Source organism: Salvelinus alpinus, chromosome 12 (assembly GCF_045679555.1).
Source record: "Salvelinus alpinus chromosome 12, SLU_Salpinus.1, whole genome shotgun sequence".
Taxonomy (NCBI): domain Eukaryota; kingdom Metazoa; phylum Chordata; class Actinopteri; order Salmoniformes; family Salmonidae; genus Salvelinus; species Salvelinus alpinus.
Genome location: NC_092097.1, coordinates 11,563,471 through 11,588,177, shown reverse-complemented (window position 1 = coordinate 11,588,177; position 24,707 = coordinate 11,563,471). Strand labels below are relative to the sequence as shown.

Below are 24,707 nucleotides of genomic sequence, written 5' to 3'. Positions count from 1 at the left end.
AGTTTGGGTCCAGGGTGTGACGGCCAACCCGGACAACACTAGGCCAAATGTGCTCCGCCCTATGGGACTTACAATCACGGCCGGTTGTGATTCAACCTGGAATCGAAGCAGGGTCTGTAGTGACGCCTCTAACACTGAGATGCGGTGCCTTAGACCGCTGCGCCACTCGGAAGCACAGTGGGTGTGTTGTCCAAGTTTGGGTTTGGATCTCTTCTTCAAGCTTAAAAGGATAAACATTCAACACCACGGGCCAGAAAAGTTTGAATACATTGCTGTCAAGCCTGTCAATCCGCATTCATAACAACTGGAAACTGGGAAAATGTCAGACTTCAGTGAGTTCAAGACAACTGGGAACTCTGAAAAAAGAAGCTCCGACTGGAAAAATTAATTTGAATGGTCATCCAACTCTGAATTCCAAGTCGGGAACTCAGGCCTCTTTCTAGAGCTCTAACCTGAAGAACACTGATGTCATGATTCAACCTTGTTATTTTCAGAGTTCCCAGTTGTCTTCAAAGCACCATAAATCCAAAGAATGCCAGACTTTGATGACAAAGTTTGATGACAAAATTTGCCCCCAATAACAATCACCACGCCATCTTCCTGTTTGATTTGATTGGATTGGATTTGAAGTGAGCACAACAAGGTGAGTCCAAAAATGTATTGTATGCTGCTGCATAAATTATGTAATATGCCAGGAAGATATGTATACTGTAGCTAAGAAAGTAATACTAAGTGTATGTTGTGTAGTAAGCTGTTCGTAGTCCATGTGCCTCACCCTAATAATTTGGTGCCTTTCCCCCTCATAATTTAGCCTACTGTTCTGACTTGGTGGTGCACATGTAGCCTATAGCCTGTTTTAGAGAAATGCAATCATTGAATATTGTAAGAGCTTTCATTGTCTACTTATATTATGCCACCTTAATTTATCTTACAGTTCTGACTTGGTGTACAGGGAGAATACTGTAAGAATGGCCCATGTTCTGAATTATGTCACTGTACATTTCAAAAGTGCTGAACAAATAGTTATATAGACTATGTCCGTCCTAACTCGCTCATTAATGTCTTAATCAAAATTATCTGCTCACTGTCCTCATATGCCATAGTTTGTACATCTCAATTGTCAGTAGAAACCACATTTGTTTTTAGAAAGCTATGTTTTTTAAAAAGGCAGTAAATGAGGCTCTGCTGATAGCCAGGTGTAGCAATGGTATGGATTCACTCCATGGTGCTGAAAAGAAAGCTCTGCTGTTGGGACAGCTTTATGTAGGCCCTAACCATTTGTGGGCACCGTTTGTCACCGTTATAGTGCAATTTATGTATTGTTTAGTGTTGTGTAGTGGCTTTGCTTGCATTTTTTTTTTTTTGCCCTGCCAAGATTCACATGCTAAAATCGCCACTGCATACTTCTCTCCTTGGGCTGATAGTTCTTCTGTGCTCTGTGCAGCAGTCCCGGGGAGCTGAGCAGCAGGACTACTGCGCGCCAGTGCACATGCACAGCTTAAAAGGAACATTGCTCAATTGTCAATGTCAGTAGCCATATATTTATAGGTCGAAACAGCAGGTCTGGGGGAAAGAAAGAGAGAGAGACTCCTAACAATGCAGGCAGAGCAGAATTAGGACTATACCCGCTAGTTATCAAAATCCAGAAAAGAGCTGTTAAATTCTACAACCACCTAAAAGGAAGCGATGCACACACACTCCACCACAAAGCCCTCACCTACAAAGAGATTAACCTAGAGAAGTCCCCTCAGCCAGCTGGTTCTGGGTCTCCGTTCACAAACACAGAGCCCATAGAGCCACAGAACAGAAACACATTTACACCTGAGCAAATTATGAGAAAGCAAAAGTATTTTACACACTGGAAAGAATCAACCAAAAAACAGAGTAAATTGGAATGCCATCTGGCCCTTAACAAAGAGAGTACACAGTGGCAGAATACCTGAGCACTGTGACTGACCCCAGATTAAGAATATCCTTGACTATGTACAGACTCAGTGAGCATAGGCTTTCTATTGAGAGAGGCCGCCATAGGCTGAAGTATGGAAGAGAAAATAAATAGACATATAAATATAGGTTGTATTTACAATGTTGTTTGTGCTCCATTGGTTGCCCTTTTCTCATGGCAACGGGCCACCAATCTTGCTGCTGTGATTGCACACTGCGCTATTTCGCCTAACAGATATGGGAATTATATCAATGTTTGATTTGTTTTCAAATTCTTTGGGGATCTGTATGATCTGTGGGAAATATGGGTCTCTAATGTGGTCATATATTTGGCAGGAGGTTATGAGGAGGCTGGTGGGAGGAGCTATAGGAGAACGGGCTCGTTGTAATGGATGGAATAGAATCAATGGAATGGTATCGAACACATGTTTGACTCCGTTCCATTAATTCCATTCCAGCCATTACAACGAGCGCATCCTCCAATAGCTCCTCCCTCCAGCTACCTTTGATACATTTATATTCCAGACTCTGACAATGCTTGTTGTGATATTTGTTAATTTCTTTCTTTTTACTTTTTGGATAATGTGTGTATTGTTTTGTATTACTGGACTGTTGGAGCTAGAAACACAAGCATTTTGCTGCACTTGCGTTAACATCTGCAAATCTATGTACATTTCTAACACACATTTAACAAAAATAAATAACGTGTATGTGAATAAGCAACCACAGATTGAACAAAAACTTTTGATGTGGCAGTATGACACCCATAGTTCGCACAGGTTGATGAGTTGATTTGTTTTTCTGGACAGGGGAACCCAAAGATAGGAGATCGGGCTCGTCTTGTTAAATTAATGTTTTTAATTTTTGTATTTGTTTACCCCTTTTTCTCCCCAATTTCATGACATCAAATTGGTAGTTACAGTCCTGTCTCATTGCTGCAACTATCGGGAGAGGCAAAGGTCGAGAGCCGTGCGTCCTCTGAAACACAACCCAACCAAGCCGCACCGCTTCTTGACACAATGCCCACTTAACCCTGAAGCCAGCCACACCAATGTGTTGGAGGGAACATTGTGCACCTTGCGACAGTGTCAGTGTGCACAGGAGTCGCTAGTGCGCGATGGAACAAGGACATCCCTGCCGGCCAAACCCTCCTCTAACCTGGACGACGCTGGGCCAATTTTGCGCAGCCCCACGGGTCTCCCGGTCGCGGCCGGCTGCGACAGAGCCTGGACTCAAACCCAGAATCTCTAGTGGAACAGAGATGCAGTGCCTTAGACCACTGCGCCACTCGGGAGGCCCGTTAATGTTGAGGTGAACCTAGTGAGAAGCTGGCGTTTTGCAGCAGCCATATGGCTCTGAAGAGGAATCATGTAACAAGAACAGGAATATTGGGACAGGGACACAGAAACGTGGATTCCTGTGGAGGAATGGAGGCGGAAAAAGAGGAAGAAGAGATTGGATTTTAATCTGAGGAAGATAGTGATAAAAATTGAGATGGGGTGTCGAAGAAGAGTGGTGTCAAGTGCAAACAGAGTGAGCCATGATCTAGACTGAGTTCTGTAGGAGAAATGGAAGTGAATGAGGGCGAATTAATAAGTGAGGTGTAAGGTGTGATGAAGAGCTTGGAACCCACGCTTTGCATCGTTGGACGATAAAAAATAGTCTTGGAGAGACTGGCCTCTTGCCTTTTGGTCGATCCATTTGTGGTTTCAGGGTAGGTGGAAAAGGAGTTAAGTACTGTTGAATCAGTGAAGGTAATCTGTAGTGGACTTGTGATATTTGTTTGTGTTTCTTCTGACCAGAGGGAGCAGGTGGTCCATCTCCCGGGTGGCGCAGTGGTCTAAGGCACTGCATCGCAGTGCTAGCTGCGCCACCAGAGTCTCTGGGTTCGCGCCCTGGCTGGGCTGGGTTCGCGCCCAGGCTCTGTCGCAGCCGGCCGCAACCGGGAGATCCGTGGGGCGACGCACAATTGGCATAGCGTCGTCCGGGTTAGGGAGGGTTTGGCCGGTAGGGAGGGTTTGGCCGGTAGGGATATCCTTGTCTCAGTATGTAAAACAAAAATGTAATAAAATGTATGCACTCTACTGTAAGTCACTCTGGATAAGAGCGTCTGCTCTTGGCCAGTAGGGATATCCTTGTCTCAGTATGTAAAAAAAAATGTAATAAAATGTATGCACTCTACTGTAAGTCGCTCTGGATAAGAGCGTCTGCTAAATGACTAAAATGTAAAATGTAAATGTAAATGTCCATGTCATGCAATTTGGGTCAAGATCTGTTTCGTGCTTTGCTCTTAGGAACAAGGCACCATTGAAAGGAGTGATTTCTGGGGTAGCGTTACGTTACGTGAGGTGGGGCAATTGAAGTTGAAGATTCCTGGTGTTTGTGATGCCTGCCGTTTGGTGCTGTCACTGTCAGTCCTTTTGAGTTTTGAGTCAGAGTCTCTACCCGACAAAGTCATGTTAGGATATATCTGTTATCCTGTTAGAGTTTTTGTGCCGAATCCACTGCGCTGTTTCAGGTGCAACGTTTATGGTCATGTCGCAGCAGTGTGTAGGAGGGAGATTCCAAGATGTGGGAAGAGTGCAGGAGTTTATGGGACAGAGGACTGTGTCGTTTCGGTGGATAAAGTTGTGTGTGTCAACTGTAGGGATGCCCATGCTGCTGGGGATCAGAAGTGTCTGGTGCGAGAGACGCAGGTTGAAGTGACCAGAGTCTGAGTAGTGCAGAATGTATCGTATGCTGAGGCAGTGAAGAAATTAGAGGAGGATAGGTCAAGAGTGAGGAATCCTGAGAGGATCCCAGTGAGTAGGAGATTTGTGTCAGCACAGGGGGATAGGCCATAGAGTGTTTTGAACTTCAGTAAGGTCATAGCAATATCAACTGTACTGAAGAAAAGGTAACATAAATCACAGAAAATAGATGTTGTAGTGGCAGCAGAAGAAAAGTATTTGGGTATACAAGATTTGACTTCAGAAGAGTTACAGGGTGTGTTGAGTGTGGGTGTTCCATCATCCCAGGCTGTTAGCATGGTGAAGGAGCAAATAGGGTCAAAGTAGTGGAATGGGGTAGTGTTTTTTTAATGAGTGTAGGTGGCAGCTGCAGAGAAGTAACTGGGTGTACGAGATTCTACTGCAGAATAGTTATAAGATGTTTTGAGATTTAAAAAAAATAGTGTTATATAGGTTTAGGTTTGATTGGTGGTGGAATTGATGTTTATTTATTTTAAAGAAAACGTGGTTGAACATGCACTATCTCACAGTAGGTGGCGGCATGCACAAACAAAATATGCGAACGCCATGATACCAAAGAAGAAGAAGAATAGTTGTGCGATTTCTGTCAAAGATGTTTTATAATTAACCCAAGATAGACCATAGCCTATCGTTTCCAATGGGAGCAAATGAATCATAGTGGGCAGAACAAGCAAGGAATTGGGCAGCGCTAAACACGAGTTAGTGAGATCTTATTGGCGTGTTCTAGCATTTCTTATCATATTTCCGTTAGGGAACGCCTACTCTGTAATGTGCGCAAGTGCAGTAACTCAATTCGCCCTTCTAAACAACGCACTTTTTTGAAACGTAGGCAAGGGTCTACAGAACGCAGTCCAGTCTGTTTGTTATAGATTATAGGTTTGGAAACGGAAAACTGTATGGAGATCAAACGTTTCTTCGATGAGAAAATTTGCAGAATGTAAGCCAAAATCCATCTCGCTCTATTTTCTCCCACTGCCGGCCAATGGGCTTCCTCTCATCACCATATTTGGTGTGAGGGAAACACGAACCAGAAGATTCAGATGTATACATCCTGTGAAATATCTGGTTCATTGTTCTATCTGTGTTGCCTTATTCCATTCCTTCCTGAAAGGGACCTGAGCAGAAATTCAGGAGTTGTGCATGTCACTGTGACAACAGTGCCGTGAGTGAGGTTGTCTGAAATGATTTATTTGATGTGGAGCAGTCTTCTTTGATTGTTTTGGTAAAGGTCAGACAGGGTCGCGTTGAAAGCACCCTGATTTGAAGTAACGTTACCGAAGGAGACTTGCTAAGGTAAGTTTGTCAAATTATCTTCCCTATAGAGGAGGCAGATGTTAGTAATGTTTACAAATCCAGCTGGCCAGCAAGGCAACTAACGTTAGCTATAACTAGCTCGCTAGGTAGCCAATTAACGTTAGATAGCAAACGCTAGCAAGCTGACGTTAGTTTGTCAGGTTGACAACTGAAAATATTAACGGTGAGTTAGCTGACAAGCGAAGTAAAGTACAGAAATATCCAGGTAACAAACGTTAACTAAATAAGTTTGTATGGCAAATCAAGGGAGTTGCTGTCTCACTTTTTATAAACATGTCGATTCGTTAGCCGTAGCTGGCTAGCTTCGAAACATGGCTAGCTTGTTAGCTGATACGACCAGTGTCGAACGGAGGACAGGTAACGTTACAATCAATGTTAAAAATACTGCAGTTACTGTGAGCGACACTCACTCTTAGTAGCTGTAACCCGCTGTTAAAAAATCTCTAACCTTTTGATTGAACACAGATGCCATAGCATTGACAGTGGTTCACATTTCCTAACAATTGGTAAAATCACAGCTAACTTCCAGCAACCAGCCTATTCTTGCTGGCTATTGTTTACCAATATATGAAGGCAAAGATAGCTGGTTTACTGCACCTAGTGCTAGTCGTCAATGCCAGTGCCCTTGATCCCTTTATCAGATGTAGTTTTATGTAATCATGTTTTTGTATACCCATAAATGTGAATTGCTGCTTGTTGGATAGCGCTCTGATGGATATGGCGTTCTCCCCCCCCCCCCCCCCCCCAATACAGGAAAATCAAAGAAGTGGCCAAGATTCTGAAGTGGGTGTCAAAGAACTGCCAGTCAAGAACAAAACCCTAAGTTGATCTCACAGGCCAGAGTATTGTATTAAAAAAGTATAGCCAGTGTGCAGTTAAATGCAGCTCAACCTCTGTGTTTGCAAATGGCTTGCTGTCTGAAGGATGAGCTCCTGTGTTCCATCTGCCTGAGTATCTACCAGGACCCTGTCAGTTTCGGCTGTGAGCACTATTTCTGCCGAAAGTGCATCACTGAGCACTGGAGCAGGCAGGAGCCCCACGGTGTACGAGACTGTCCTGAGTGCAGGAGGACCTTCGCAGACCCTCTTCTCTCCCCAAGCCTCAAGCTGTCCAACATAGTGGAGCGCTACTCAGCCTTCCCGCTGGACGCCATCCTCAACGCGCAGAGGAGCTCCTATCCCTGCAAGGACCACGAGAAGGTCAAGCTTTTCTGCCTCAGCGACAAGAGCCTGGTGTGTTTCTTCTGTGACGAGCCAGCCTTACACGAGCAGCATCAGGTCACCACTATTGACGAGGCTTACGAGGAGATACAGGTCAGTTTGACTGGTCATCCCTTCTCCTCCTCCAGTACATACCCTGAGGTGTCCAGAATTATAAGTGGTAACAGTGATGGTCATAGTCAGGGCCCAGGGGATGAATTAGGGGGAAATGGAGTGTAACATACTCCATTGTAATGCATTTGTTGATATATAAAAGTTTTCTGCCAAACGATAGAGGACAAACCATTGATTTGCAAAATAACACACCGTCTTTGCCCTCAGGCAGAGTAACAAAGAACGGTAGAATAAGGCCATATGAGATTTCCATTACAAATATAGTCTGAAATTACAAATAGCATCTCTGTATAGACTAATGATGAGGTATAGAGCAACAATTCAATCTATTTTCCTTTGATGTTGCAGATATTACGACATACTTGGTGTCAATTTAATACGGTTAGCCTTTTCTTCAACACTTGGATTAGTTCCAGAGACCCAATCCCATAACACTGGCATAGCAGTCAGCCTAATCCTGTTCTCTTCTCTTTCTTTACACTCCATTGAAGTACAGTATGCTTAACAGTACAAGTCCAATCCCATTTGTTTTGTCTATTAAACCCTTAAATCCGTCAACACTCAAGGCAGCTACAGAGACCCATTCTTTGTCCCGAGCCACTGTCTGACTAGAGCTTAGTTGTGATACTGCTGAACGGAAACACTTGATTCACACTGTGGTTGGTCAACACCACTCTGATAAGGACCAGACCTGAGGGCTTATGCTTACCAACACTCGGGCACTCGTCTGAAAGGGTTACACAATCTCCTTACTGCAGTAATTCACACTGACACACAAAGTCTTTTAGGGATTGAATGTGGTAGTACAGTATCTTCTTACTGATAAGAACTACAGTATCATGGTCTTGCATAGCCACACCAATTATGCTGCTCAGTGTAGTGTGTATTTTAGGAAGGGGGTACTATGTATACACTTTTATGGTGTTGGGTTTGATGTGAAGGTCAGTTAGTCTAGTAGCTAGCAGATACTATTTAGGGTATTTTCATTACTTTCAAAGGCATTTGTAAGTAAGTATTTTGCTATTTATTTTAAATGTCAAGTAGTTTTAATATTGTTATGTATTTGGAAATACTCTTGGAAAGTATTTGAAAATACACTGACTCAAACTCACTCCGGTGCATTTAACCCAGGTATTTGAAAATAGTATTTGAAAATGCTTTCAAATAACATACTTCTAAATACTTTGAATATAATTAATTGATTCAGGCCACATTATTTGAAAATATTCAAATATTCATTTTTAAAAATTTAAATGACAAGTACCAATGTAGCTAACTGGCAAATTGGGCTAAATTAGACTCTGGTAAGATGTCAAGAAATATGATGGAAATGTGTAATATACCCTAATCTTTGTATCAATTGGGAGTCTGGAAGTAGAAGAAGAATGTGCTACATTCATGTGGATGTAAAATGCATGACCAGACCTGGGTTCTTATGTCTTTGTGCCCTTTTGAAATAATTTCCTCAACCTGCTTCTGTCCTACAAGCATTAAGCCTATCTGTGGGATGGCAGCAGGCTCTGAATGTTCTTTGGTATCCCCGTATTGCTTATGTCTGACTCAGGTTCTCTCTCCTCCTATTTTTAATATATTCATGTTGACTACATGAGAGTCAAAGGTAGTACCCTATTTTACAACATCTTCCCCCTAGTTCAATTGAAATAGTCTACTTGCTGCTGACTGCTTGCAACCATTATGAACTGGGAACTGAACTCGACAAGCCTCAAAACTGTCTGTCTAGGTTTATCCAGGCTGCCTTGGAGCATGAAAAGGGCCAGGGCAGTGTAATCTCAATGCAGAATTAATTGGTACAACATTCTTGGATTGTTTCTCAACTTGGAGCCTTTTCCAACAGCAACTGTAGTGACGTTTAGTATTACGGCAGGAGGTTAAGAAGCTGCCCAAATCTACAGGACTCGGAGAGAAGAGAGGTACCCATAGTCTCCTTTGGAAACACGTGACTTTTGGCCCCTGTGAGTTTGGCACACTTCTCTTTCAAGTGTTGTGTTCGGGTCGTCGTTTCTTGTTAAGCTCAGTGAAAGGAACAGGAATGTTGTTCGACTTATTGGCGAACATGTTCTGTCTTTCAGTTTTGTTTCTTTCCCTGCTTTTAGCTAACTAACACCAGTTGGACGGTTGATGAAACACATTGTTCAATGGTTTTACCCGTGGGTACAAAGTTCACATTGAACACAAACCCTGATAATTCTGAGGTAAAAGTGTCACGGTGTGATGAACAAAGGTGCCTAAAAGCAATGTTCAACTCAGAAGGCAGTGTTCAGAAGGCACTTGAAGTGCCAGGTGGGAGGTCTCTGTCGAGTGGTATTGATCTAGGGTTTTGCCAGCTGAGACCTAAGGGTTGTTGCTGGGTGGGATGGAATTTGGTGGAGACACACACACACACACACACCTTCCTCTTGTTCTCTCTCTGGTTGTAATGACACTGCAAGCTCCATGAGGTTCTCAGTCAGACAGAGAGCATTCCTCTGTACAACAGGAGGATATTATTATTGTTATTATAATATATACTTATAAAAATATAACGTTTAGCAGACGCTTTTATCCAAAGCAACTTAGTAATGCATGCATACATTTTTGCGTATGGGTTGCCCCGTGAATCGAACCCACAACCTTGGCAGTGTAAGCACCATGCTCTACCAACTGAGCCATACAGGACCACAGAAAAATAGCTTCAGGCTGACCGACTGACTCACTCACCAGCTCTACTGCCCTGCGTTAAAAGATTGCTGTATTTTGAGAGGTGAATTGAAAAGCAGAGGTTGGCGCAGTAATTTGCCCAGTGTTGCTTGCTTAGAGTTACATTATACTGTCGCTGTGTTGCCCATTCCCCTACTGGAAGACTGAGGATAGAACAAAATGTCTCTGGTTACCTTGTTGTTTACGCAGCAACTTACCAAAGAGAGTGGTGCAAACATTTTGGTGTTGCACTGAATGCTTTAAAAATAGCCTATATGTTGAGCCAGATAAATGATGTGTACTGTCTGTTTGCCTGGCCCTGGCCACAGATGAGCCCAGCCAGCCAGGGCTTTGGTTGGCTTGTGGCAGGCATGGCAGGAGCTACTCTCTGGGCTGGGAGAAAGAGGGTGTAATCTCCTTAGCTTGGCACTCCACTGCTCTGACCTCAGGCAGGCAGGCCAACAGTCTTGTTGGTTGTTGTTGCTGATGTCAGGGGGCTTTGCTCCTGCAGATTGTCATCCTTGTCCCCTGTGGATCCATGCTGCAGTCAAATTTATAATGTGGTAGATGGCATGTCCTCCAACACACACACACACACACACACACTTTCTGCATGTGCTTTTCAATGTAAAGGATATTAAGGTGGGGATAGAGAAGGATTTGTTGTCAGTTCTACCATTTGCTTGCGGGAGCAGAGATTCAGAGGGAACTAATGCACTCTGCGTAGGAGGGGCTTTATGCCTCTGTTCACACAGGAGGGCATGGCTAGCATGATCGCATCTCCCCAACGATTCAGAGCAGATCAACCCCTTTTACAAATACACAATTGTAAATAATGTTTCGTTTAGTTGGTCATTGGCTTAGCCTTATTAGTCTGAAGTCTGGCCATTGAGGCTTCTTGCCTTTGGGATTCCATCTCTGACTGAAGTGTTTGTGGGTGAATGGACAGCTTTGTTTGATGCAATAATGGTGCAATCTTTTTCCATGTTAGTGCCATCTGAAACAGTGGGAGATTGCTTATGCTATGTTTGTGGATGGATCTTTCAACTGCATCCTTTCACTACACAGTTGATCAGACCTTGTTGCGGAAAACCCAACAGCAACAGTGACTAGGGTCTGGTTTCAATGCTGGACTCTTTTGGCAACTTCGATAAGGAATTGGGACGCTCGTTCTGTTCATTCTATTTCTATGGCAGCACACGCCGTCAGGAGCAGAGGAGAACATTTTGTTGTTGCGCTATTCGAGCGGTTATTATGGTGACAGCGGTCATTTGGCTGACCAATTACGTCGTCCAAAATTCCATGACCGTCACAGCCCTATTGCAATCTACTATTTTGTATTTTGTTCAAGCGGATAAGGTAGCGACTTAGGCAGTGACGTAGTTCCTCCATCCTAAGAGAGTCCATCATTGAAACCAGACTCTATTTACTGTTGGGTCGGGTTTACGAGACTATATCAGACATGAATGGCTGCTGTGAATAGACATTGCATTGGGAAAGTGTTCAGAACCCATGACTTTTCCCCACATTGTGTTACTTTACAGGCTTATTATAAAATGGATGAAATTGTTTTTTCCCCCCTCAATCTACACACAATACCCCATAATGACAAAGCAAAAATAAAAACTGAAATATCACATTTACTTAAGTATTCAGACCCTTTACTCAGTACTTTGTTGAAGCACCTTTGACAGCGATTACAGCCTCGTCTTCGTGGGTATGACGCTACAAGCTTGGCACACCTGTATTTGGGGAGTTTCTCCCATTCTTCTCTGCAGATCCTCTCAAGCTCTGTCAGGTTGGATGGGCAGCGTCGTTGCATAGCTATTTTCAGGTCTCTCCAGAGATGTTCGATCGGGTTCAAGTCCGGGCTCTGGCTGAGCCACTCCTGTGTTGTCTTGGCTGTGTGCTTAGGGTTGTTGTCCTGATTTGAAGGTGAACCTTCACCCCAGTCTGAGGTCCTGAGTGCTCTGGAGCAGGTTTTCATCAAGGATCTCTGTACTTTGCTACGTTCATCTTTCCCTCGATCCTGACTAGTCTCCCAGTCCCTGCTGCTGAAAAACATCCCCACAGAATTTTTTAAATATATTTAAAAAAAAAAATATGTAACCTTTTTATTTACCAAGGCAAGTCAGCATGATGCTGCTACCACCATGCTTCACCGTAGGGATGGTGCCAGGTTTCCTCCAGACGTGACCCGTGGTTTCATCAGACCAGAGAATTTCTCATGGTCTGAGAGTCCTTTAGGTGCCTTTTGGGGAACTCCAAGTGGGCTGTCATGTGCAATTTACTGAAAGTGGCTTCCCTCTGGCCACTCTACAATAAAGGCCTGATTGGTGGAATGCTGCAGAGATGGTTGTCCTTCTGGAAGGTTCTCCCATCTCCACAGAGAAACTCTGGAGCTCTGTCAGAGTGGCCATCGGGTTCTTGGTCACCTCCCTGACCAAGGTCCTTCTCCCCCAATTGCTCAGTTTGGCCGGGCGGCCAGCTCTAGGAAGAGACTTGGTAGTTCCAAACTTCTTCCATTAAAGAATGATGGAGACCACTGTATTCTTGGGGACCTTCAATGCTGCAGAAATGTTGTGCCCCGACACAATCCTGTCTCGGAGCTCTACGGACAATTCCTTCAACCTCATTGCTTGGTTTTTCCTTTGACATCCACTGTCAACTATTACACCTTATATAGTCAGGTGTGTCCCTTTCCAAATCATGTCCAATCAATTTAATTTACCATGGGTGGACTCCAATCAAGTTGTAGAAACATCTCAAGAATGATCAATGGAAACCGGATGCACCTGAGATCAATTTCAAGTCTCATAGCAAAGGGTCTGAATACTTATGTACATTTATTTCTGTTATTTATTTTTAATAGATTAGCAATAGATTCTAAACCTGTTTTCACTTTGTCATTATGGGGTTGATTGAGGGGGGGAAATAATTTAATCAGTTTTAGAATAAGGCTGTATGTACTGTAACAACATGTGGAAAAGAGAAGAGGTCTGAATACTTTATTTTAGGCCCATTTATATCTGCTCCATATAGACAAAGTGGAATCACTAAGGCCAGTCCCTTAATTGTGATGTGGTCTGTCGGGTTGCAGATCAAATCAATGTATATCTAAAGCCCTTTTTACATCAGCAGATGTCACAAAGTGCTTGTACAGAAACCCTGCCTAAAACCCTGAACAGCAAGCAATGGAGATGTAGAAGCACAGTGGCTAGGAAAAACTCCCTGGAAAGGCAGGAACCAAGGAAGAAACCTAGAGAGGAACCAGGTTCTGAGGGGTGGCCAGTCCTCTACTAGCTGCGCCGGGTGGAGATTATAAGAGTACATGGCCATTAAGGCCAGATCGTTCTTCAAGATTTACAAATGTTCATAGATGACCAGCAGGGTCAAATAATAATCAAAGTGCTTGTAGAGGGTGCAACAGGTCACCACCTCAGGAGTAAATGTCAATTGGCTTTTCATAGCTGAGCATTCGGAGAGAGAGGGCGCTAGAGAAGGTAGCACATCCGGTGAACCGGTCAGGGTTCCATAGCCGCAGAACAGCAGCACACAGGACACCAGATAAGACATGAGAATATAACCCCACCCCCAAAGCGCAGCCCCCTCACCACTGGAGGGATATCAACATACCACCAACTTACCACCCTGAGACAAGGCTGAGTATAGCCCACGAAGATCTCCTCCACCGCACGAGCCCACGAAGATCTCCTCCACCGCACGAGCCCACGAAGATCTCCTCCACCGCACGAGCCCACGAAGATCTCCTCCACCGCACGAGCCCACGAAGATCTCCTCCACCGCACGAGCCCACGAAGATCTCCTCCACCGCACGAGCCCACGAAGATCTCCTCCACCGCACAAGCCCGAGGGCGCGCCACACCGTACAGGAAGGTCACGTCAGTGACTCAACCCACTCAAGTGAAGCACCCCTCCTAGGGACGCCACAGCACGGCATGGAAGAGCACTAACAGTGACTCAGCCCCCATAATAGGGAAAGAGGCAGAGAATCCCCATTCACCTTCGCTACCCTGAGCCAGACTACACTCAATAATAGGACCTACTGAAGAGCTGAGTCTTCAGTAAAGACTTAAAGGTCGAGACCGAGTCTGCGTCTCTCACATGGATAGACAGACCATTCCATAAAAATGTAGTTCTATAGGAGAACAACCTGCTGTTTGCTTAGAAATTCTAGGGACAGTAAGCAGGCCTGCGTCTTGTGACCGTAGAGTAATGCAGGACCAAGTCGGAGAGATGGGTAGGAACAAGTCCATGTAATGCTTTGTAGGTTAGTGGTAAAACCTTGAAATCAGCCCTAGCCTTAACAAGAAGCCAGTGTAGAGAGGAGTAATATGATCCATTTTTTTTGTTCAAGTCAAGATTCTAGCAGCTGTGTTTAGCACTAACTGAAGTCTATTTAGTGCTTTATCCGGGTAGCCGGAGAGTAGAGCATTGCAGTAGTTTAATCTAGAAGTGACAAGCAAGCTTTTCTGCATCATTTTTGGACAAACAGTTATTGATTTTTGCAATATTACGAAGATGTGGGGGGGAAAGCTGCCCTTTAAATATTCTTGATGTGCTAGTCAAAGGAGAGATCAGGGTCCAGAGTAACGCTAAGGTCCTTCAGTTTTGAGATGACTGTACAACCATGAAGATTAATTTATTTTAAATGTTTTTATTTTACCTTTATTTAACTAGGCAAGCCAATTAAGAACAAATTCTTATTTTCTGTGACGGTCTAGGAACAGTGGGTTAACTGTCTTGTTCAGGGGCAGGACGACAGATTTTTACCTTGTCAGCTCGGGGATTCGATCTTGCAACCTTTCGGTTACTAGTCCAACGCTCTAACCACTAGGCTACCTGCCACCCCAGATCAAACAGCAAATCTCTTTGTTTCTTGGGACCTGGGACCTAGAACGAGCATCTCTGTTTTGTCCGAGTTTAAAAGTACAATTTTTCCATCATCCACTTCCTTATGTCTGAAACACAGGCTTCCAGTAGAATACGGTGATTGATGGTGTCGAAGGCAGCACTAAGGTCTAGGAGCACAAGCACAGCTGCAGATCCTTGGTCTGACGCCATAAAAGGTCATTGCACGTGTGAAGGTGGTAAGTCTCAGTACTATGATGGGGTCTAAAACCAGACTGGAGGCGTTTCAGATGTGTCTTCAAGAAGGCAGTGAGTAGCTGCGCAACAGCTTTTATTTATTTTTTGAGAGGAATGGGAGATTTGATATATACTTTCTGAGTCAAGGTTTTTGCTTTTTCAGGAGAGGCTTTATTACTGCCACTTGTAGTGAGTTTGGTACACGTCCGGAGGATAGGGAGCCATTTATTATGTTCAACATAGGAGGACCAAGCACAGGAAGGAGCTCTTTCAGTAGTTTAGTTGGAATAGGGTCCAGTAGGCAGCTGGAAGGGTTGGAGGCCATGACTTTTTTCGTGAATGTTTAACAGGGTTTTAAAACTCCAGTGTCACCATTGATCTTAGGTCCTGTCAGTTCAGGGGAGACTCAGGACAACTGAGTTATTGAGCAACACACATATTCAAAGAGGAGTCCGTAATTGTCTTTCTAATGATCATGATCTTTTCGTCGAAGAAGTTCATGAATTCATCACTGCTGAAGTGAAAGCCCTCCTCTCTTGGGGAATGCTGCTTTTCAGTTAGATTTGCGGCAGTATCAAATATACATTTTTGATTCGTTTTTATTCTCCTCAATCAGGTTGGAAAATTAGGCTGATCGAGCAGCAGTGAGGGTTCTTCGATATTGCACGGAACTGTCTTTTCCAAGCTAGTCGGAAGACTTTCAGTTTGGTGTCGCTCCATTTCCGTAAAAAAATTCTGGACGCTTGCTTCAGGGCTCTGGTATTTTCTGTATACCAGGGAGCTAATTTCTTGTGACAAATGTTTTTAGAGGTGTAACTGCGTCTAGGGTATTATGCAAGGTTAAATTTAGATCCTCGGTTAGGTGGTTAACGGATTTTTGTACTCCGACGTCCTTGGGTAGGTGGAGGGAGACTGGAAGGGCATCTAGGAACCTTTGGGTTGTCCGATTTTATAGCGCTGCTTTTGACAATCCTTGGTTGGGGTCTGAGCAGATTATTTGTTTGCGATTGCAAACGTAATAAAACGGTGGTCCGATAGTCCAGGATTATGAGGAACAACATTTAGATCCACAATATATATTCCACTGGTCAGAACGAGATCCAGGTTATGACTGTGGCAATGCGTACGTCCGGATACATGTTGGACAACTCACTGAGTCGATAATGGCTCCAAAAGCCTTTGAGTGGGTCTGTGGACTTCTCCATGTGAATATTGAAGTCACCAAAAAATTTGAATATTATCTGCCATGACTACAAGGTCTGATAGTAATTCAGGGATATAAAAAGTGCTTGGGTAGGTTGCGTAGATTTAATGACTAGAAGCTAATCAAATGAAAAGCAGTTTATTTTATTTATTTTTCAATAGAAATTTGCTGTAAAAAATGTAAGCAACGCCTTTGCCTTTGCAGGATGTGTGGGAGATACTAGTGTAACCTGGAAGAGAGGCCTCATTTAACTCATATTTATCAGGCTTAAGCCATGCTTCAGTCAGGCCAATCACATCAAGGTTATGATCAGTGATTAGTTAATTGACTATGATTGCCTTGGATATGAGGGATCTAACATTAAGTAGTCCTATTTTGAATTGTGAGGTATTATCAGTCTCTTTAAAAAATGACAGGGATGGAGGTCTTTATTCCAGTGAGATTGCTAAAGTGAACACCGCCATGTTTAGATTTTCCTGACCTAGATTTAGGCACAGACACTGTCTCAATGGGGGAAAAACTAAGCTGACTATACTGATTGTGCTAGCGGCAGACTCCACTAAGCTGGCAAGCTGGCTAACAGCCTGCTGCCTGGCCTGCAACCTGGCCTGCAACACATCTCATTGTGGAGCTAGAGGAGTTAGAGCCCTGTCTATGTTGATAGATAAGATGAGAGCACCCCTCCAGCTAGGACTGAGAGGGGGGCTAGAGACATTTACTCGATGCCAACACGTCTTACTAGCTAATTTACACGCTGAAGTTATGTTGCGCTTGGTGACCTCTGACTGTTTCACCCTAACATAGTTGGTGCCGACGTAGATAACAATAACCCTATACTCTCTACACTCACCAGTTTTAGCCTCATCCAGCACCATCTTCAGATTAGCATTTACGTCAGTAGCCCTGCCCCCTGGTAAACAGTGTATGATTGCTGGATGATTCTTTAAGTCTAGTTTTGTGGGTAATGGAGTCGCCAATGACTAGGGGTTTTCAATTTGTCAGAGCCAATGGTGGGTAGCTTCTGCGGCTCACACCCCGTAACGGGTGGAGGAGAGACCTGAGAAGGCTCGGCCTCTGACTCCGACTCGTTGCTTAATGGGGAGAACCGGTTGAAAGTTTCTGTCGGCTGAATGAAGCCCTGAGAAAAGTATCTGGCTGCGAGGACTTTGTGAGCGGATTTATACTACTATCTGTACTTCCTGGTGACAGACGCTGTTTCATCCTTTCCTACACATAAATTGCCCTTGCCTAACGATTGCGTCTGAAGCTGGGCTTGCAACTCTGCTATCCTCACCATAAGGTGATAGTTGTTGTGCATATTATGAGTACAGTGACTGCGATTAGATGGCATAGGGTTAATGTTACTACTTAGCTTTTTCGTCTGGTGGAGGTCCTGCAGAAGCATGTCCAGATAAAACGCCCGGGGTAAAAAAGTTGAATGAAAAAAAAAACGAACAAGGACAAAACTAAGACGCTGGGAAATCTTGTTAAATGCAGAGTTTAAATGGTTATTAAAAGTAAATAGTAAAGTTTGGCAAGTAGCAACAAACAGCACAGCAGCTTGGGACTGGGACAGGAGAGTTTGAGGTTAGAGAGAGCCTCTGCCTGCTTTCCAGTGGCGCCAGGACATGAACATCTTTCTGCTCCACTTGTCATTAGACAGACAGCGGTGATGGGAAACCCAGACTAGAGGAAAAGTGTTCTGTAGCCGCTGGTTACTTATGCATACAAGGACGTGTTTAGAGACTAACTGAGCTCCAGAGACGTTATTTTTAGGAATGCGCAGGAGGCTGTGGTAGAGGGTACAGCACATCTATTTGCTTTAGCAAAGTCTCCAATGGCTCCCTGATTTTCTATACTGGGAGTGTAGGTGTCTATGGCTGTACCATAGAGCTGAACCCCCAGCAAGATCTGTCAGTTAAAGGGAACTCCTGTATTCCACTCTCCATTAGACCTGCCATATCCCCAGTTATCATTTCATCCTTATCTGGTCCAGAACACGGAGGTTAAGCATGACAATGTGTTAACATTTTCCCCTTATCTGCTCCACTGTGTGGTATTTGAAGCAGTGGAAAGAGAGGAGCATGTGGGCCTTTGAAGTGTCCCTCCAGGGGTTAACCAGAGCTCTCTGTCTCTCTCACTCTGTGAGGCTCTCTCTGAGCTCCCTTTCCACACACAGGCCCATTGCTGCAGTAATGAGTCAGGCAATTTCATTGGCACCCTTGGCTACCAATTCTCCTGTGTTCTGCCCCAGTCCGCTCCAGCGCTCTCTCTCTCTCTCTCTCTCATTTACTTTCTCGCTCCCTCTATCCCGTCCTTATTTTTCCTCCTAATTCCCGCCATATGCTCTTTATTACATAGCTCGTTTCTATAATTCTTCTGAGAAAGGTGGGTTCCCAGAGCCAGACGGGTTTATTTTCTTCTTCTAGCTCACTAGCAAATGAGTTTGAGTGGATTGGCGGTTAGTCAGGGTGGCATCGCAGAGAGAGAGAGTGCGGTTGCGTTCATGCGGAAACAGGGCCATGGGAAAGACAGAACGGTCATGTCCTATTAGACCCAAATGAGAAATTCTGTTTTCCTGGGACCCAAGCTTATGAAAACATGCAACTATATGTAAATATGGGTACATTTCATTGCCCCTTCTGCCTAAAACAAATGCAATATAGACAACAACAAATAACAATGAAACGAAATACCCGTATAAATAGATATTCATGTTTATTGTTCCCCGTTAAAAACACTCTTACATATCTGTCTTGGTGGAACTGTTGCTGTTAAATACAATACATTTTCATTCTCAACAGGAATAAACTGATTGATCACATCACACGATGTCTAACAGAAAACAAACACACAGGCTCAGTTTTTGATAGTGCAACCCTAAGTAACAATACAGATGAATATGATCAGGCCTACTGTACATCTTGCTGTAGAAATGATTGTTGAAAACAAGTCTAGGTTGGGAACTGTGACTGTTAAAACACAATACATAATTTTTCATTATGAACTTGAATAATCTGATCACATCACACAGATGTGGACCAGAAAACACAAACACACCATCTTAATGAGAGGTGTGTGGCTGGTTGAAGTTTTCAACAAGCAGATATATTCTGGACTTTTTGACAGTGCTACCCTATGGTCATGCTCAGCATTGAGTTTGTTTCTGTACTTTTTATGTGTAATTTATTTCTACCCACTTTTTGTGATTACAATCTTGTCTTATCGCTGCAACTGCAACAGGCTTGGGAGAGGTGAAGGGCGAGTCATGCATCCTCCCTGAAATATGACCCACCAAACCATGCTTGTTAATAACACCCGCTTGCTTAACCTGGAAGCCAGCTGCACCAATGTGTCGGAGGAAACACCGTTCAACTGACTACCGAAGTCAGCCTGCGGGCGCCCAGCCCGCCACAAGTAGTCGCTAGGGTGCAATGAACCAAGTAAAGCCCCCCCCGGCTAAACATTGGGCCAATTGTGCGCCTCCCCCCCCCCCTGTGGGACTCCCTGTCACGGCCAGTAATGACACAGCCTGGGATCGAACCAAAGGCTGTAGTGATGGCGCAACACTGCGATGCAGTGCCTTAGACCGCTGCGCCACTCAGGAGGCCCCCTGTACTAAAAAAAAAAAAAGTACTCCAGAGTTGAGAACCCTGACTCGCATAGATATCTGGTGCTAAACTGGATCAGAACATCTACTGCTTTCTCAGTCAGGCAGGAGACTATTAGCTGCTGTAGATGAGAAACGCAGAACTGTGTGAGTGTGTTTGCATCAAAAAGCATCTTGCTTCAATCAGTTTATTCCAGTTCAGAATGAAAATTATTACTTAATTATTGTGTTTTAACCGCAACAGTTTCAACCTAGACTTGTTTTCAACAATAACTTCTACAGTAAGATGTACAGTAGGCCTGATCATTTTTCATCTGTACTGTTACTTAGGGTTGCACACCGTAGCTAGCTTGCTTGCTTTGGTGAACGTTAACGTTTGCTAGCTATTAGCTGTGTACAAGGGGATTGTTTGAACGGGGAACTCGCATCGACTACTATGAGAGTGAGTACTCCCTTACTTCTGCTTACAATATCATCATCATCATCATCACCTGTTCTAAAAGGACAACAATGCCTTGCTAGCTGACTTACTCTTCCATTGTTGAAGTGTCCTGTTTCCTGAAGCATTCTGCCCTGTTCTGAAAGTCCCCGGGTTTACCGTCATGCTGGGGATGTTTGGTCAGCACGCGCTGTTTTAATTTGTTCGTTTTGAGAAAATCATTACTAATCGCTTCCCCGCACAAAACACATTGTGGGCACTCCTCGTTATTTCTCAAAGTTTGTATGAAACCAAAAGAGAAAAACTCACCGCTTTATTTGCGTTTCATGACGATTGAGTTCACTCAGAACTTGTGGCTAGCTTGAGTCAATTCGATGACAGCGGTGAGTGATGCCGGGTGGGGTGGGAATGACAAGTCAGTGGCTGAGAGCGGACCATCTGCTGCTGAACCACAGCGCTGCAGCGTGTGGGTCGCGGAGCGATCTTCAAGAAAACTGCTGAGAAAAAGATCTGGTAAACCACGAGGCGCACGCACATCTTCCTCCCACTCGCTCAGCTGGCAAACTGAACAGAGGCACCGCTGCTAAGAAGAGAGCACACTGAACAGAGAGTGCAGTTGCACTTGCCCAAATCAATTCCAGTAATTAATGAAATATTGATACATTGACCCTTGACACGTCGCAGCCCACCATTAACAGTTGAACATTTTTAAGAAAGGATGTATACAGAGCTAACATCCTCATCCAAGGATAGATGCATTAGCTTCTAGCCTATTTCACTTGTTTCTGCTGCTACCACTGAAGCTGCTTGCCTAGCGAAGCTCTGCCGAGGGCTCCCAAAGTGAGACGGGGAGTTCTACAAGAGGTTTGTGTAAACCCACCTAGAAAGTGCAGGTTTTATTCACCTTTTGCTATGTCAGATGACCACGCCAGCAGACTAATCATACAACAAGTCCTAAGGTATTTGTATGTTTCCAGTGGACGAGTTGGATGTTGCTTCATCTGTTGTGCATTAAACTAGACTTCCCGCGTCCGATGGGACTGTGACTAGCTCATCCACCTCCTCCCACTCTTCATTTCACTGCACATTTGTCTTTTTATAACACCGTGGCACTGATTTAACTGAATTGAGGAGGTGTTGAGAAAATACGTTGACTGTTGCAGTAGATTTTTGGGGTTTTGCATTGACTGTAGGGATGCACCGATATGACATTTTTGGCCGATACCGATATCCGATATTTCCCTTCCCAAAAACTGATATCGATAACAGATATTTATAATTTTAGCTGTTTTTTAAGCATTCTAGTACAGTTAAATAGTTGACACACAACTGACCAAAAAGTAATTTTGTTGACATTTACGTACTGTATGTCCCCATTACCAGTTAAACATAATCAAAACCTATTTCTTTCACTTACTTACTGTGCTGTTTCATTGTTCAGTTGTTTCATTCTCACTTAGGATTTCATCATACATGTCAAGCAGTGAAGTTTCAGCTCTGTCCGTGGCCTCTTTTCCTCGGTGCGCACTGTCACTGTGTCCATTTCCATCTTGTCCAGCTGTGGCTGTAACAACATTTCACGTAAACCCTGTTTCTTGTCTGCATCGAAGTAGCGGTCCTTGTACCTAGCATCGAGCATGGTGGCGACACAGTAGAGGCTCAGAGAGAATGTCACCGACTCGCTTGTTCACAGTCTCTAGTAGAGTACTTTTGCAAGTTTTAACCCCACGGTCTGTCGGCAGTTTTGTTGAGCAGGTGTTTCACTGCCATGACAGAGGGTATCACGTCTGCTGCTGACGCAGTCAGTTGTTTGAATGGAGCTAGGAGTGTGTCCAAGTTTCAAACATCTCAAATGCCATTGAAATGGCAGCAGCGGTATGGGAACCAGCACATTCTCGAGCATTCAATACGTCTTTCCTCAGTACGAAATCCTTGTCGACCCACTGTGCTGTCAGACTCAGCATGCTCATGGGGCTGACATCGCTGGTCCAAACGTCAGTCGTGAAGCTAATAGCAGTGACACCCATAGCAGGTAGCTCATGGATGTGCGTTTCAACAATACTGTGTAACTCCGGTAGGGCAACATCTGAAAAATAGCGCCTACTTGGTAATGTGTACCGGGGCTCGAGGTGCTCGACCAGTCGGCGAAAGCCAACATCATCCACGACAGAGAACGGTTGCTTGTCAAGGGCAATTAATTCCATTATCTGGAATTCATTCATGGATTTCGCCTTTGGGTTGTCTCGCTGAAATGTTCATACTCTTTCAAATGACTGCCCGACTTGAACTTGTTTAGCTGTTGGAAGTGTGCGCTTCGTTTTTTCTGCTTTTGTTCTAAGTAGTCGCTGAACATCTGGGGGTGATGCACTTTCAAATAAGTAATTAGGTTTGTGGTATTGAACGATTTCACTTTCTCCCCTCTGGGAATAATAGCAGCACAAACGTTGCATATGGCCTTTTTGTTATCTTCCTTTGAAACTTATAAATAGATCCACACAACAGACATTGTGGGCTAGGTTAGGAATGCTGTATTCTTCATGGCGTCATTACGTTGTAAAGCTATGTTATATAGGTATGCATGTCAACTTTGACATCGGTTTTGCACATCGGCGTTAAACAAGACATCGGGCCAATGCTGGTATTGGCATTTTTAGCTTATATATGCTTTTTATTTATTTATTTTTGATATCGTGCATCCCTAATTTACTTAGTTGGAGATTTGTATTTTTTTAAACTGAGGGAGGGGTCCCTCCAGTGTTCCCGATTTGGAGTCTTGAGTCCTCACTAGTCTCCACTGTTTGTTGACTGGTTGGCTGTTTGTTTCTTCTTCTCTTGTGTGCTTTCTTAGGTCCCCGCATCTGTTTTTATTACAGCCCAACTCACTCCCTCTTTTGCAATAAGCTGTAAAATGTCTAAGAACGCAGGAAGAAATAGGCCAATGAAATTAGGTTTATATAAGCCCACTTCTGCCAATTAACCTAGTTGATACTGTGGCAGTGGAATACCTTAGTATAAGTTATGTGTAATGATGTTGATATAGCCTAGTTGGTTGTAGTCAGTCCGTGCTGGTCCCACCCTGTCCCCGTAGGCCTTTGTTTTTATTTTATTTTTACATTTAACCTTTATTTAGCTAGCTGCCAGACTGCCTGGGGAGTGGTATGTGTGCAGGAGAGAGGAGCAGGAGGAGGATTAGCAGGTCATGTCTGCCTGGCTATGAAAGGGGAAGTGCTGTCTCCTAACTTTGACAGTTTAAGGTACACTAAGGTCTTATCCTCAGCCCTGTGTGTACACCAGTCGGTGTAATTCAGCAGGGAAATCAGCTCTTCCTAACACAATGGTGCTGTACACATCTGCATGGAAATCTGTTTTAAATGGAGATTCTTTGATCATTTGCGACAACCCCATAATCTGAGTACAGAGTTGATATTAAATGCTAGTCTGGGCTACTAGGAAGGCCGTGGTTGCCTATACATAGCCCTCCTTTAGTTCTCTTTAGTGCAGCCTGAGTGGTAAGCATTTCCACAATGTAATTAGTATTGAGCTGCATTGTGTGTGTGTGTGTGTGTGTGTGTGTGTGTGTGTGGTCGGACAGCAGCAGAACCCCTGCCCAGCCCTGAGGCTCTGAGCTGTGCGTTCCTGATTAGTTTGGGATTTAGCAGCCCAGATTACAGGCCATTGTTCAGGGCTAGTCTGGGCCATTATCTCCTGTAATTCCCTGTGTCCGCGATTAGCTCCAGATGATTTAATTAGACGTGCTCTTGATAGGAGTCGTCATTACTGCTCTACAGCCTCGCACCCCAACCCCTCCACTCTGATGGTGCTCCAGGAGTGTGGGGTGGGGAGGAGCCTGCATGGTGACGTTAGTATTGTGCTGTTGCGTGCCGTGGAGTAGCCTAGATGTTTACATGGTCTACTATGGAACACTACCGCTGTGTACTCAGTGACTCGGGTGTCTTTTACCCCTCAGTCCAGATGCAGTGGAATGAGCGAGGGATCGGCAGGCTTGCAGGTACACCAGGGAAATCGCCCGTATCCTCTTATCTCTGCCTATTACCAACCCTGGACTTGTAATGAGAATATGGTGTCTAGTGAACCCACAGGGAGCCCTACAGTTCCTTCAATTCCTCTCTGGATTATTAACGAGGTGTGAAGCCAAGATGAATATTAAAGCAGCTCTGGAAGGAGAGGGGATGGAGGAAGTGGAGTGTGTATGCTAGACTGGTTGTTCTTAAACGAGACCCAAGTTTCTCCCATAGAAGACATCACTTTGTTGTCCGGAGTGTGTTCTTGTTATTGGTCCTGGTTT

The 24,707-nt window shown here is 44.2% G+C and overlaps 1 protein-coding gene across 2 annotated transcripts in view; it reads left to right on the top strand.

Moving 5' to 3' along the window:
• The first annotated feature begins 5,545 nt into the window (after positions 1 to 5,545).
• The window catches only part of LOC139535522 (E3 ubiquitin-protein ligase TRIM62-like), a 46,029-nt gene continuing 26,867 nt past the window's right edge, over positions 5,546 to 24,707 (top strand). Inside the window, exons 1-2 of one of the 2 annotated variants that reach the window (XM_071335005.1) lie at positions 5,546 to 5,987; positions 6,762 to 7,321. In XM_071335005.1, the coding sequence (XP_071191106.1) occupies positions 6,914 to 7,321 (408 nt within the window). In that variant the 5' untranslated portion in view covers positions 5,546 to 5,987; positions 6,762 to 6,913. The remainder of the gene's footprint in view (positions 5,988 to 6,761; positions 7,322 to 24,707) is intronic. The other variant, XM_071335006.1, reaches the window with a different exon arrangement.